Source organism: Elgaria multicarinata, chromosome 1 (assembly GCF_023053635.1).
Source record: "Elgaria multicarinata webbii isolate HBS135686 ecotype San Diego chromosome 1, rElgMul1.1.pri, whole genome shotgun sequence".
NCBI lineage: Eukaryota > Metazoa > Chordata > Lepidosauria > Squamata > Anguidae > Elgaria > Elgaria multicarinata.
This window is the reverse complement of record NC_086171.1, coordinates 162,757,422-162,770,521: the sequence shown is the minus strand read 5'-3', so window position 1 is coordinate 162,770,521 and position 13,100 is coordinate 162,757,422. Positions and strand designations below refer to the sequence as shown.

The following is a 13,100-nucleotide window of genomic DNA, read 5'->3' as shown; positions in this document are numbered from 1 at the left end:
TTAAATTAGCATGAGATAGGCATTCATAAAACATCCATTCAGCACAGTTTGCTAATTCATCCAAGGTTGCTGCGCCTCTAAATTCTACTCTTTTATGTAAGGGGGGAAAACGAACAAGCAAGCTCTTGTAATGAAGATCACTACAGGCAAATCTGACTTGACACTAAATTACATTTAGTCAAATTAATGTCAGAACTTCAAATTATTTGTGAACATCCTTGTGCTTTAATGCCCTCAAATTTTACCTCATTCCTCCAATTAAAAAATGAAGGAAGAGGAGCCTAGGGCACTACATGAGAACAGATTTGCTTCTGACAGTCTCATTGAATCAATGTAGCTTTCTACACCTTTTATGGGAAATTCAGCAGTGAAAATGGAAAGAGACAAAAAAGTAAAGACCATATTCACATTCCATAAGCTACCCACTCCTCATAATAGCTTAATGTAGATACAACCATATGTTTGGCTATAACAAAAGAGATATACTGGCCTAGGGATGTGGCAACCTCGAACCAATAACTCAGGAGGTGTTCTAAGGATACTGATTCTGGTAAATTCAGCTGTTACAGTTTCTAACAGCCAAAAACTTTGCTACAGGTTTATTCTCCACCCATCCAAGTATTAATTTTTTTATTGGATTTAGAATTACCATACTGTATAAAATTGGTGCAAGGCTCCAAATAAGCATATCCTCTCCCTGTTTTATCTTTAAGAAGTACACTTATAATCCAATAAAGCATTAGTTTCCATAATCAAAATTTTACCAAGAAATAAATTAACCTAACACAAGACACTGTGTTTTATAGTAAGAATTAAAGTGTATGTTGCCAACTTAGGTTTGCTGCAGGTTGATGGCTTGACTCTTCATATTTTCTCATCCAAAATAAATTGCTTTAGATGGTCTGAGTTAATGCCACATGAAGATCCGTACGTTCAGTCAGCAGGCCAGTTGGGAGGGTGCACATGCCTGAATTTGGTCCATTTTTACAATTCGCAGATATGCAATTAATTGTGACAAGGTCACCATTACAAATTGGCATTAGTTAAAATTGGAATCATTTTTAGAAGTTGGGAACACCACCAGTAGCTTTACAATTCAATAATCTCTTCTTCTCCTTATTCACAAGCACAAGAGCTTTTCTAAGGAGTTACCATGAAAACTGAAATCTCACTCTTGCCCACAGGGCTTTGTATGATACAATTTGTATGATATAATAGTTAACTTCCCCCACAAGAAATAAGAGGCTGAAGATAGAAGAAAGCTGATTTGTTGTCATTAGTGCGGCAATATGATTGTGAACAAGCCTTCTTGCGATATTTTTGAGAAAAACCACAGATGGAAAAGGAAAACTGTTCGTATCATTTCTGAAACTCTAGACGTTAGAAGACAGATGAAAATTTGAGGGATTCTGGGCAGTTGCTATACATGAATGAGACCAACAATTATGTTATTCAAGAGACTTTTTTTTACCAACATCCATTTCGTATTTATTTGAAAATCTCTTAATTTTTATTTTGCTTTACTCCAAGATCTTAGCAGTAATCGCTAACTCTGTGTCCACTGTTTTAATACACAATGTGCATTAGTTTGCACTTTCTAACATTTCATTTCATTGCTTTCATAGCTAGTACTATATACTAGTGGGGCCTGCAACAAAATGTTGCAGCATGAAGAGCTTCTGTTCAGGCTTTGAACCATCCCATTCCTTTTCTCCCATTCTTTCCCCCTCTGTTAGTCAGTCTATCAATTTCTGTGGCCACTAAGAATGTTTAGTCTTCATTGAGCTGTTTTGGGATCCCCTGCCTTTAGAATTTATTTCTGAAGTTTATTTGTACTTCTGCAAACCTTGGCATCCCCTCAAGTGTGCTGATGTGCGGCTGGTGCTGTTGTAGTCACATATGCACAGGCACTCTTGGCTGAATACTAGTATGATATTATATTGTATATAACACTTCAGTTTTGTATCAAACTATATTAAGAAATTTGTTGTGTTTGAGAAGTATTGCCATTTCTTTTTTCACATCTTTTTGTGGGTTGTTCAACAGTTTAAAAAGCATAGAATGCAGCACAAATCTTTGTTGTTTACCCCTGTGCATTGTACAGCTAGGCAGACCATTTATCCATAGCACATTCTGGTCCATCCTGTCCACATTTACTCATTCCTGTCTTTTAACCAACAGCTAACCTCTTTTATGCCGAGGCTATGTTTTTTAATGAGAGTTCTGCGAAGCATTTTGCTAAAGGCTTTTTTAAAATCTAGTTATATCAAGTAAATCAGGCCATCTGTCACAGTCATTAACATCCTTTAGAAAGCTTTGCGAAGCAGTACCTTTACAAAAATTAATACTGTTCCTCCTTTAACAAACATGATTATCTAATTATATATATTTTAAAATATGCAGTTTCTACCAGTTGTCTGGTCCAATTCACTGGCTCGTAGATTCAGAATAAGCTTCTGGCACCTTAAAAAATATGGATATAATTACTGCATTCCAGTTCTTTAGAACAGACATTGGTGTCTGGTTCTGGTGACTTGCTACTATCAACAATACCTTCCCCTCCCATCCCTCTTCCCCACAAGAGAATGAGTTACTAACTAGAATTTAATTAGAAACATACTGAATATTGTGTATCAATTCTTTTCATACAGCAAATTGCTAATGGATGAGAAAAGGTTCAATGCTATATATCCATTTGCCCCAAGCCTGTAATGCATCCCATGTAGTTCACCCACTGTTGTGGGTGCTGGCGGCTCCAACTCTGGACTATGATTCACCATGAAAAATAAAAGGGAAACCAGTGAACATTTTGCACAGTACTGGTCAGCTATCTATCAAGAGAGAAACACCGAGGACACACTCCCTAAGAAACACAGCTAGGACCACTTCTAAATAAATGATGGCTCAATTTAAGTGATGGAATCTGATTGAGGAAGAAATCATATCCCAATTGAGGCAGGTGGAAAGTGGAAATATCAAGCTCAGGCTTTTAGGGTTTTTGCCTAACATTCCTAGGGACAATTTATCAGATAAAAGGACTCAAGGGAAACAATATGCACCTGTACTTCCTAAGTCATTTTTTTTTAAAAAAAAGTCAATTCTTCTTTTATAAATTATAAAGGCTATAATTTAGCCAGAAAAAAGGTCCTACCTGCTTCAGTTAATTTACTTAGGTTTTGGTCCACTTTATTTTGAATTTAACTAGCATAATAGGAGCATATTCAACATCAGTGAGATATTAAATGCAAACATCTTGACTATTTCATCATTTTATTTGGTATAGTTGTTGGTCATCCACACAGTCTTGTATACATTTAATTTAGCCCAACCCATTCTGAAAGATTGAGGTGGATAACAAATTATTAAAACCATCAGTACAACAAATTAGAACGTATCAACAGATTTTTCTATAGTTACATAACCATGTAGTTACTACATTACATAAACTGCTTCACAGTTTTACAATGTTTTTCCATTGCAGCAACTTTTGGAAAAAGATGTTATTTTACAGCTGGCAAATTAAGTCCAAGTTGCCCAAGATCAACCAGTGAGTCTAAAATTGATGTGAGATTTGAACCCATGTCACAACCTCACCATACTATCAAAATGGTTTCCAATCTTCATCCATCTTCCACTCATTCTATAATTTGTGACATAATTGCAAAGAAAGAACTGTTAATTTATTTTTATTCCACTCTTCAGCCCAAAAGGCTTACAAATAATTAATAGAAGACAGCCTTTGCCCACATGCTTATGATCTAAAAAAAACTTGTAGTACCCCAGTATACCCTGCTTCAAAAGAGTAGTACTCATATAATGAACATTTCTTTCCCATAAAGCTGCAAAGACAGATTTTCAAAAGAAAAAAAAATCAATAGACATTCAGCATAACGTTGAAAGAATCAAAGAGATCATAGGGAGAAATGGTAGTTTCCTTCTTGGTCATATAGTACCAAGCAGCTACTTCCTATCACTCAAAATAGGACTGATTTGGTTTGCATGACAACAAATCATGGTGGCTTGCTGTGACTGTGGCATGTGCTGGGTGTGATTTGCCTGGTCATGTGATTTGCCTGGTCATCTAAGCCCAGGCAGCATAGCTTACTGAAGGGTTATTTAGAAGTTCTTTAACCCTCCACCAAGCCATACTGCCTGGGTTTGGATGACATGATAAGCCATGGTCAGGCAATGCTAATGCTAATTATGCCCAGAACACATCACGGTTAATAACAAGACACTGTGGCTTGTTGTGATCATGTGCACCAGATCAATATGTGAAGGGGCCTGCAGGAACATGGGCTAGTTCCAACCCCTTGATGACACCATGTACATCAGCAACATTCCTCCTGCTGACATGTGTTTTGATTCAGTTTGAAGGGAGTTGTTCCAACTCATGTAAGACTTCTTCCATGGGGATAGGAACTCTAATTGGTCAGGATTCTGGTCCCCATGAAGGAAATTCTAAATGAGTCGACCATGTGTCAGTGGAGGACATTGTCTGGGGAGTAATGAATATGTAAACAGAACTATAGACTGCGCCTAATCAGGACATTTTTTAAAACAGTTGTGTCAGCTGCTGCATGTAGCACTAGCTATTCCTTAGCCATAGCAAAAGAGGTCAGTGTTTACACACATCTCAATATTGCTTCTCTTAAAATAGTCTTACCAGCTTTTTATTGGAAAGTTCAAAGTTCACATTACAATTTATCACTCCAGTTTTGCTTCTTCATAATACATCTGGGGGCATTTTTTAAAATTTAATTTCTTTTTTAGATTATTTAGAAGAAGAGTTTTGGCCCTAAATGGGACCCCCAAAAACAAAACATTAAAACCAAATTAAACAAATCAGTTTAAGAATATAATTATTTTAAAACTGAAAAGAGTAGGATTAACACCTTCAATTACATATTAAAAACCAATAAAACCTGACCGAATAAAATATTTTTACTACCTGCCTGAAACTAAGCAGAGATGGTGCTAATCTAACCTCCCTTAGGAAGGAATTCCACCCTTGGGGTGCTGCCACAGAAGAGGCCCAATCCTTGTTCCACCAACCTAACCTCTTTTGGTGGTGGTACATATAGTAGGGTCTCCGAAGAAGACTGTAATGTACAGACAGGTACATATGGGAGGAGGCAGTCTTCCAGATATTCTGCCCCCAAGCTGTTTGGGGCTTTATATATGAGCACCAGCACCTTGAACTGGGTTCAGAAGCAAACCAAAATTCAGTTCAATTAATATAAGATCAGTATAATATGGCCTATAAAATGCATCTCAGAAAGCAATCTGGTGGCCGCATTTTGGGACAGTTGCAGTTTCCAGCCTTCAAGAACCCCCCTTCAAACAGCAGTAATCTAAACAGGCTTTTGCCATTTGCTAAAATGCACAAAGACCCTAAGAGGCAACCGATTTTTCTTCTGCACCACTTAAAAATCCAATTTTCAGAGAGTGCTTTCTTGACTGCAGCAATATAGTTGATTGCATGGCAACAGACCAGCACAGAAGGCAAGCAAAGGAGAGCTTGCAGACCTAAGGATGTCCCCTGAACATCCCATCCCACAGGAACTCATGATGTTAATTGTATTCAGCTGCCAAATCAGGAGTATGTACATCTCTCCAGACTTCAATTGATAATTTGAAAACTTACTGACAGCTAACCTGTATTCAGCTGAACAACGCTTCATGTTAGAAGAGTCTGCTCAATAACAGTTAATGGCACAAAGTGAACGGCCGCATCTAAATCAAGAGAAATTTACAAGAGTGGCAAACCTGCTCCAATGAAGAGAAGCATCAAGAGAGACTAATTTCATGAATACAAACATGAACTCTTCGGCGCAATGCAATCGTCCATAGAACACCTTGTAGAAAGAAAAGCCTAAGATTTCCTAACATACCAGAACAGGTTGTTTTACAGCAGCCTGTGTCTAGCATCAGCTCCTAAAGAAGGATTTTGTTAAAATCTGAAACGTCGAGCCTTTGACACAAAATGAACTATTAAAGATTTTATATTTTCAAATCGCACCAGAGCCTGTCTCTCGTCTATCGCCTTATAAGATAAAAAGCAAGGAACAAAAGACTGATGAGCAATCTTCTCCCTGTCCCCAATGCATTTGCTCCCATACTACAAAAAGGCTACATTTCTGCCCACACGGGTAGACCTGGCCTTAGAGCTGGAAGTGGTAGAAGTTTAGTCAGATAAGAGAAAAGCTGATCTTGTTATCACAGTGCAAGATTACATGTGGTCCAACATGATGCAGCCCATTAAAAACAAAAACATAACTCAGCCCTTTCCTGTCTTTCCCTCCACTTGCAAACTACAATTTTTTGAAAGTCACATCATATTTTCCTACTGAACTGGGCAAATCAATGGTAAAGCAGTACCTAAGGCAGAATGCAGATATTCCAGAAGTAGTTAGTCCTGGTTACTGTAACAGTAGAATCAGCATTTATCTCTTTACACATGGGACATAGGAAAGAAATCCTGCTTTTTTTTTTTCAAAGTTCTACTTTCAGAGAGCTATCAGAGATGCAGCGGGGGGCAGGGGGAGTTAAACCAGATTTTTTTCTGCAAAATGTAGTGCTTTATTTTTCTGCAGATAATTTTCATCTTCATAAGTTTGTTAGTAAAAATGAAGGTATGCCAATTGCAAACACAATATTAGGCAAGCTTGGCAGTTTCAAAGTTGCAATTAATGTTTTTCAGGTGATTATCCCTAGCAAGTATGTTAGAGAATACATATTGAAATAGTTCTGGTTGGGAAAACCATTTTGTGCATTTTTCCCATAGGGGCAAAAAGTCAGGTTTTGGAGCATAGCTAAACTTCCCCTTGTCCAATCCGCCCAATATTTTGCATGTAGATATAGCTATGGTAATTTGCTAATGGATTAGCTTGGTCTGGTGTATAACAAAGTTTATTATGGGATATTATCAGGGAAAAAGAATTAGCCTCATGGACAGAAATGGATGGAAAGCCACCAAATTGGCCAGGCTGAGAGAATGGGCTAACTAGCAGCGAGATCAAAATCCAGCAAAATTGGTCAAGGATTGGGGGAGATATGAGCTTCCCCCTGCAAAACAAAAACTACCCCACCCTTCAAAAAAAACTCCACCCATTTGTTTGTACTAAGCGAAATTGGAGGGAGTCTTCAGAATGGTCAAGTTGAGTTCTGCCATGGGTCCAGACAGGAAGGATTTAAAGGGGCTCTCTAAAGCCCCATGGCAGAGCAGCGTGGTCCAGGTCAATATCAAAGTTTAAAGCAGGGAGAGGGAATTAAAAGGGCTGTGCCCCACCCCTGCAGAAGGGTGGATAGTTCACAGTTTTTGTTTACTTAAATCAATGTGCTTTTTAAAAGGCTGCAATAGAAAGCGCAGGAGATGTGTAAGTCAGGAGGCACATGCCATGTGTGCGCATGCAGGATGGGGATGAGTGGGCATGTGGGCTCCAGGCTGGGAGGCGGTAAGGGGGGTTCATGTCTGGGTCTTCAAGATGGGGTCTCAGGAATTAATGCCTGTGGAGTTGATTTGGGGAAGAGTGTCATGCAGGGTTGGAGACTTGTGTGTGATGGTGGGGGTTTGTATTGGGTGGGAGATCAGAGGTGGAAGCTTGTGCTGGGCGTGAGTGTTGGAATGGGGCTCTAGGGTGGGGGTGGGGTTCGGTGAGCAGTTGGGAGATGCTCATGCCTGGGTCTGCTCATGGGGGTGATGCCTGAGAATGGGGCCAGGGGGCTAGAAGCCAAGCATGCCCTCCCCTATACAAAACCCAGGAACTATCTCCTCTATACTGGAGCACCTGCCCCATGCCCCTGAGCCCCTACTCCACAGATCACTCCCCTGAGGCCCCATCTGAGGCATCACCCCCATCTGAGGCATCATCACCAAGTCAAAGTTGCCCTTTCATTACATGTTGATTAAGCATCTCTGGGTGTCTGGGACAAATAAATAGTGACAGTGAAACTGAAAGTGCTCCAACAATCTTAGTGAAAGAGAGTTGAACTCTGTTGAGCTAAAATTAATATGTGTGTCGACGGTTTTCATACTTTTATTTCCCCCCCTTATATATAATCAACGTAACAGGAGTACATGCTATTGGGCAGTATCCACTCTGCTTATGCCATTGATGTAGTACTCCAAAAGGACGTCCCATCATTTCCAGGTCAAATTCCATCCTTGAACCCCTAGCTCAGTATTTGGATTCATTCCTTTTGCCTTATGTGGTCCAATCGTTCTCATTCATCAAAGATACCACGGATTTCATGGCAAAAGTGGAAGGACAACATATGGACATGCAGTCATGTCTAGTAACCCTGGATGTTTCCATTGACTCTTGTGTTACACTCACATGCTTTTGGGGTTTGGATCCTATACATAGCATTCTTACAGCAGGGTTTCTCCCATATTTTTCATTGATGTAGTACTAGCATAAGCTACTCTAGCGTAACACCAATAGGGTATGCTGATGCAATGAGTTTCTGCCGAACAAATTAAAGAAGCATCACTCTTGATCTGGATATATTCATAGGGAAGCCAAAATAGCAGAAGCTATATTAACTGTACAGTGCATCCAAAACAAAAACAGCATCTGCACAGCTCTATGTAAAATGCATTTTACATGGTCCCCTGGTGCCAATATTAATCTCTATGTTTAAGCGATCTTATCTCATCTGAATCAAAGCTATATTGACTCCAACCCTGTAAAACCATAATTGGACAGTATTAGGAAGGTGGGGTGTCATCTAGTCTTCCTCTGTCATAAGGCACAGTATCTATATTTTAACCATTTGTTCTCCTTTACCTTGAAAACTTACAACCAAAGAGTATATAACCTCCTCAGATGTCTTTTACCTTTGCTGAATGATTGATATAGCTGGGGAATTCTGAAGATTAAGAACACTATGTTGGATAATGCAATCCAGATTTTAACATAGAATGAATTAAGTACTATAAAAAATCCCAACTTAATTTTTATTAGTACTAAAGCAATTAGCCTAATAGCATATCTGGCAACGTGGAAACTTTTACTCCATATGCTTTGATAGCCTATATGTCAGGGAGATTTAATGTAACCCTTTTGATCCATGCCAATTGTTCAGAATCATATAATTTCACAAAACCTCAGTTCAACAAAAACTTGAAAAAATTGTACTGGCAAAATATAAGACGAAGGAACAGATTTTTCTAAAGCATTTTACCCAAATTGACTTAAGGTGGCAATGTGTCTGAACCCTTACTAAAATCTATTAACAATAAGTCTGTAAATAAATAGTATCTCAACTATATGTCCAGATACTGTGCAAGAAAGAAGAAACTGATTTCAAAAGTGCTCATTTAACTACATTTATTGCAACTTACTTCAAATAAGAATATCATATATCAGATATGTAAACTGCTAATGTTCATGGATAAAATACAGTGGTTAGTGTTTATTGTTCTTTACTTTCTCATTTGGCTTCAACATAAATAACTGTAGTATGTAAAAGCTTTAAACAGAAACTGGAAGAATGAAGAACTGGATGGTTTCTGAAACAGTTCAGGAAAAAATCACCCTTAAAAGAACTGCCATGAAAGTTGGGGAAAATTGATTGCACAAAGCACTTTAAACAGGTGTAACAGCAATGCTAGCCTTTCTTGTGAGAATTGAACTCACAAGAAACCCTACAGAACCGTACTGTTTAGTTGTACTGATTCAATCACTGATTTTTTTTTTTTATTTGAAGACCAAAAAATGATGTAAAAGTTAATTGAATCAGATTGGTGCATTCTCACTTTACATGCACAGGTCAAAACAGACATCCATGGGACTGAACTAAAGCTCACAACCGGAATTCTGAGAAGCAAAACTATTTCTAGTGCTCTCTGACACAGTGGAGCTGTTCACATGACACGACAGCATACCTTGGGTTGTTTAATGCACAGTGAGGCTGCAGCATGTGTGGTCATCATTCTCAATATGCAACCTCTGCTTTGGGGTTGTTGTATCATGCAAACTCAGAAAGTGTGGGTTATGTGAGGGTTAAACAACCCTTTCATAACCCACGGTCTGTTTTAGGGTTATGCGATGGTTGTTTAACCCTCGCATAACCCACACTTGCTGGTTTCACGTTAAACAACAACCCCCAAGCAGAGTGGCATATGCAACGTGGTGCCCCCGAACACTGCAACTTGTGGCTTAAAGAACCCAGGATGAGCCATAAACTGTCCTCTGAACCCAATCAATGAAACATTAACAGAAGGGAAAACTTGCATAGAGGAACTCGTCATTAATATTAAATCTTTCAATCCATGAAGAACAAATCACTTTAAACAATGTGCAGAAGTTAAGCATGCAATTCTTGCTACACACAAAAGCTCTTAAAATCCTTACAGATCTTCTACTAATGGCAACAGGAAAGTGTTTGCATCTTCAAATACCCCAGACAAACGTAACAGAAACACTACACAGTGCCTTATATACCACTTAATATATAGGAGCTGTCCAGGGTACTGAAAGTGATTATTGGAATGGAAAGGGCAGAGGGAAAATTCTCATGCCACTTTTCTATATTCTGAAATTCATTCTTCTGTAATAAAATGCACTATGAAACTAGGAGAATGGCCACACAAGTTCATGGTTCACAACATATTTCCCAGGTACCAAATGTATATTTCACCTCCTATTCTTAATATTATACTTAACTATGCAAACTCATGTACAGTAATGCGCAAATCCGCCTTTAATCTACATAGCTCAGGTAAGAAACTATATCAAGAATTTAGGTCCACAATTTCTTGCTTCAGAGATATATTTTAAAAAGAAAATGTAGAGGCATACACACTTTGGAGCATTCCTTAACAGAACTGATAAAGTAGTCCAATACAGACCTTAAATCTGTAGCCAGAAGTTAAAATGTTAACTTGCAAAATTAAATACATTATTGGCTTAATAACTTGGGTTGTTTTCTTGGATTGGGTACAACTTGGGTTGTTTTCTTTATTAAAATATCCGCATTAATACCTGCCAGCATTCATTAGCTTGTGAAGATAACATCACAACATTATTTTAGATGAAGTAACTAAGTCAATTCCCTTATTATTTGCACTAGCCAGGTCTAAGGTAGCAAGCTTCTCTTTAAACTGGGACTTCAACTTTTGAAGCTTCTGGGTGAACGTTTGAGTACAGAGCTATTCTGTCAGCACTCAAACAATGTTCTCCTATGAAAGATTAAAAACCAGTCTGCTTTGGTAGATAGTCTTCTGTTGTCTCCCTTGCAGAACAGGTTTTACTGTTTTGCAGAATTTATGTTAGGAAGGAAATTATCAGTTTTCAAACTCAGAGCTGTATTTAGTTCAGAGATTAGATTTTGGCCTTCCCTGTGAAATCCGCTGACTGAAGAGACACATATTCTTACGCTCATTACTCTTGATGCAATTCAAAAGCCTTTGCATCTGTCTTGAGGCAGATGGGTTTGACTAAAAGTGTGCTGAAGGATTGGCAAATGTGCATTTTACACACCAAAGGATGCTAAACCCATCATCCTAAGATGCTGAACCCTTGCACTGTCCATCAACACACTTGACAAAGGAAGTTGGCAAGGCCATTAGATAAACTCAGCAAGGACCCCCCAGTAAGTATCCATTCCTGTCTAGTGCCAATGAATGATTGAGCATAATTTAGCTAAGTGCTGTCGGGGACAACCGGTGTTCAGCAACATTGATTGCAGAAACAACGTTGTGTTTTAAGAGGCTAAGTGACATGAATACCAAAGTAAAAAGATTATTCCTATTGTGTATATTAACCAGAAAGGCCAAAGCCTATTCTCTTCTGGACAGTTCTGTTCTTAGCCATTAGGCAGGGCAGCAGTAAAGGGTTCTTAACAAGAAATCATAATGATGATCCATACTAAATATGTGAACTGTGTTGGAAATAAGGCACTGAGGTTTGGTTCTGCAGCATTTAACATAGAATCAATCTATACCAGCTGAAGAATTTCCAAGTTTTTCCCTAGCAAACTAAATATAACTTCAAATAAGACCATTCCAACAACATAATCTCTAGTCTGTGAGTTGTTGAAAATACTCAAGAATATAGGAAAATGATCAAGGATCTGGGCATACGTGGGCAGAATTCAAATATGCCCATGCCAGTTATTTTGATTTGAAGTTAATAGCTGAGCTCTTCAAGTCAATTATATGCAGTCCTTCCCAGGTGTCAACACAACGACAATTCTAACCTCAACTAGAAGAGCATTCTTGACAACATCTATATTACTTTGGATTTTTTTAAAAATCAAAGGAGAATTGGAACTTTAAAAAGAGAAAGACAAATTTCTGTGCAGCATCTCTACTCATCCAAATAATTAGAAGAATTCAGCCTTGTCTTTTCATTGTTTGATAGTATTGCACAAAACGTTTTCTTTTCTGAAAGTCAAATAATGCAAAAATGTGTCTGCAGGAAAGGCAGTCTATAGTGAACTGTACTGTACAAGTTTGGATTTGTTTTCCAAAATTTAATTTATAAGTCCCCAAAAAACCTTTTAACAGATTCTCACACATCTACTTACCAGGAAGCGGACATCATCGAAACCATTGAGAAGCAGTTTACTCTCATATTGCTGTAAGCCGATGGACTCCAGCCACTCCCCAACACTCTGCTCCAGCATCCGCGAACCTGACGAGAGAGGAATCGGCAGACGCTTGAAAAAGGAAAACCCATTAAGGCGGTAGCAGCGGCACTCTGAGGAAGACAGGTGGCATTGCCACATCATAGTCATTACCATAAAGAAGCCAAAACAGGGCCAGAGTACAACAATTAGCTGACAGACAGCTCCTCTTCTGCACACAAACCATGAACAATAAGCTTCTGTCCTGTTCAAACTAGAGTGTTAATCGGTCTCCCAGTTATACTCAAACAAACTCTGAATCCAAGCTGTTTAGAACCATTCCTGGGGCCAAGGCATCACATGCACTGATTTCCTGGCTCAAGTGTGTTCCTTGCCAGGCATAAGCAGCCCAAACCTCACAAGAATCTTGGTCAGCTCCTTGTTTCATCTGAGGGGGGGCTGCAAACTTTCCAAGGCATCATTCCAAGCCAGAGCTACAGGCATGAGAGACAAGAGAGGGCCAG

At 38.8% G+C, this 13,100-nt stretch overlaps 1 protein-coding gene across 2 annotated transcripts in view; it reads right to left on the bottom strand.

Moving 5' to 3' along the window:
• ANKS1A (ankyrin repeat and sterile alpha motif domain containing 1A) overlaps positions 1–13,100 on the bottom strand; it is a 161,055-nt gene that overhangs the window by 26,508 nt on the left and 121,447 nt on the right. The window contains exon 16 of one of the 2 annotated variants that reach the window (XM_063141483.1): positions 12,538–12,644. In XM_063141483.1, the coding sequence (XP_062997553.1) occupies positions 12,538–12,644 (107 nt within the window). Of the gene's footprint in view, positions 1–12,537; positions 12,955–13,100 lie in introns of those variants that run through there. The other variant, XM_063141476.1, reaches the window with a different exon arrangement.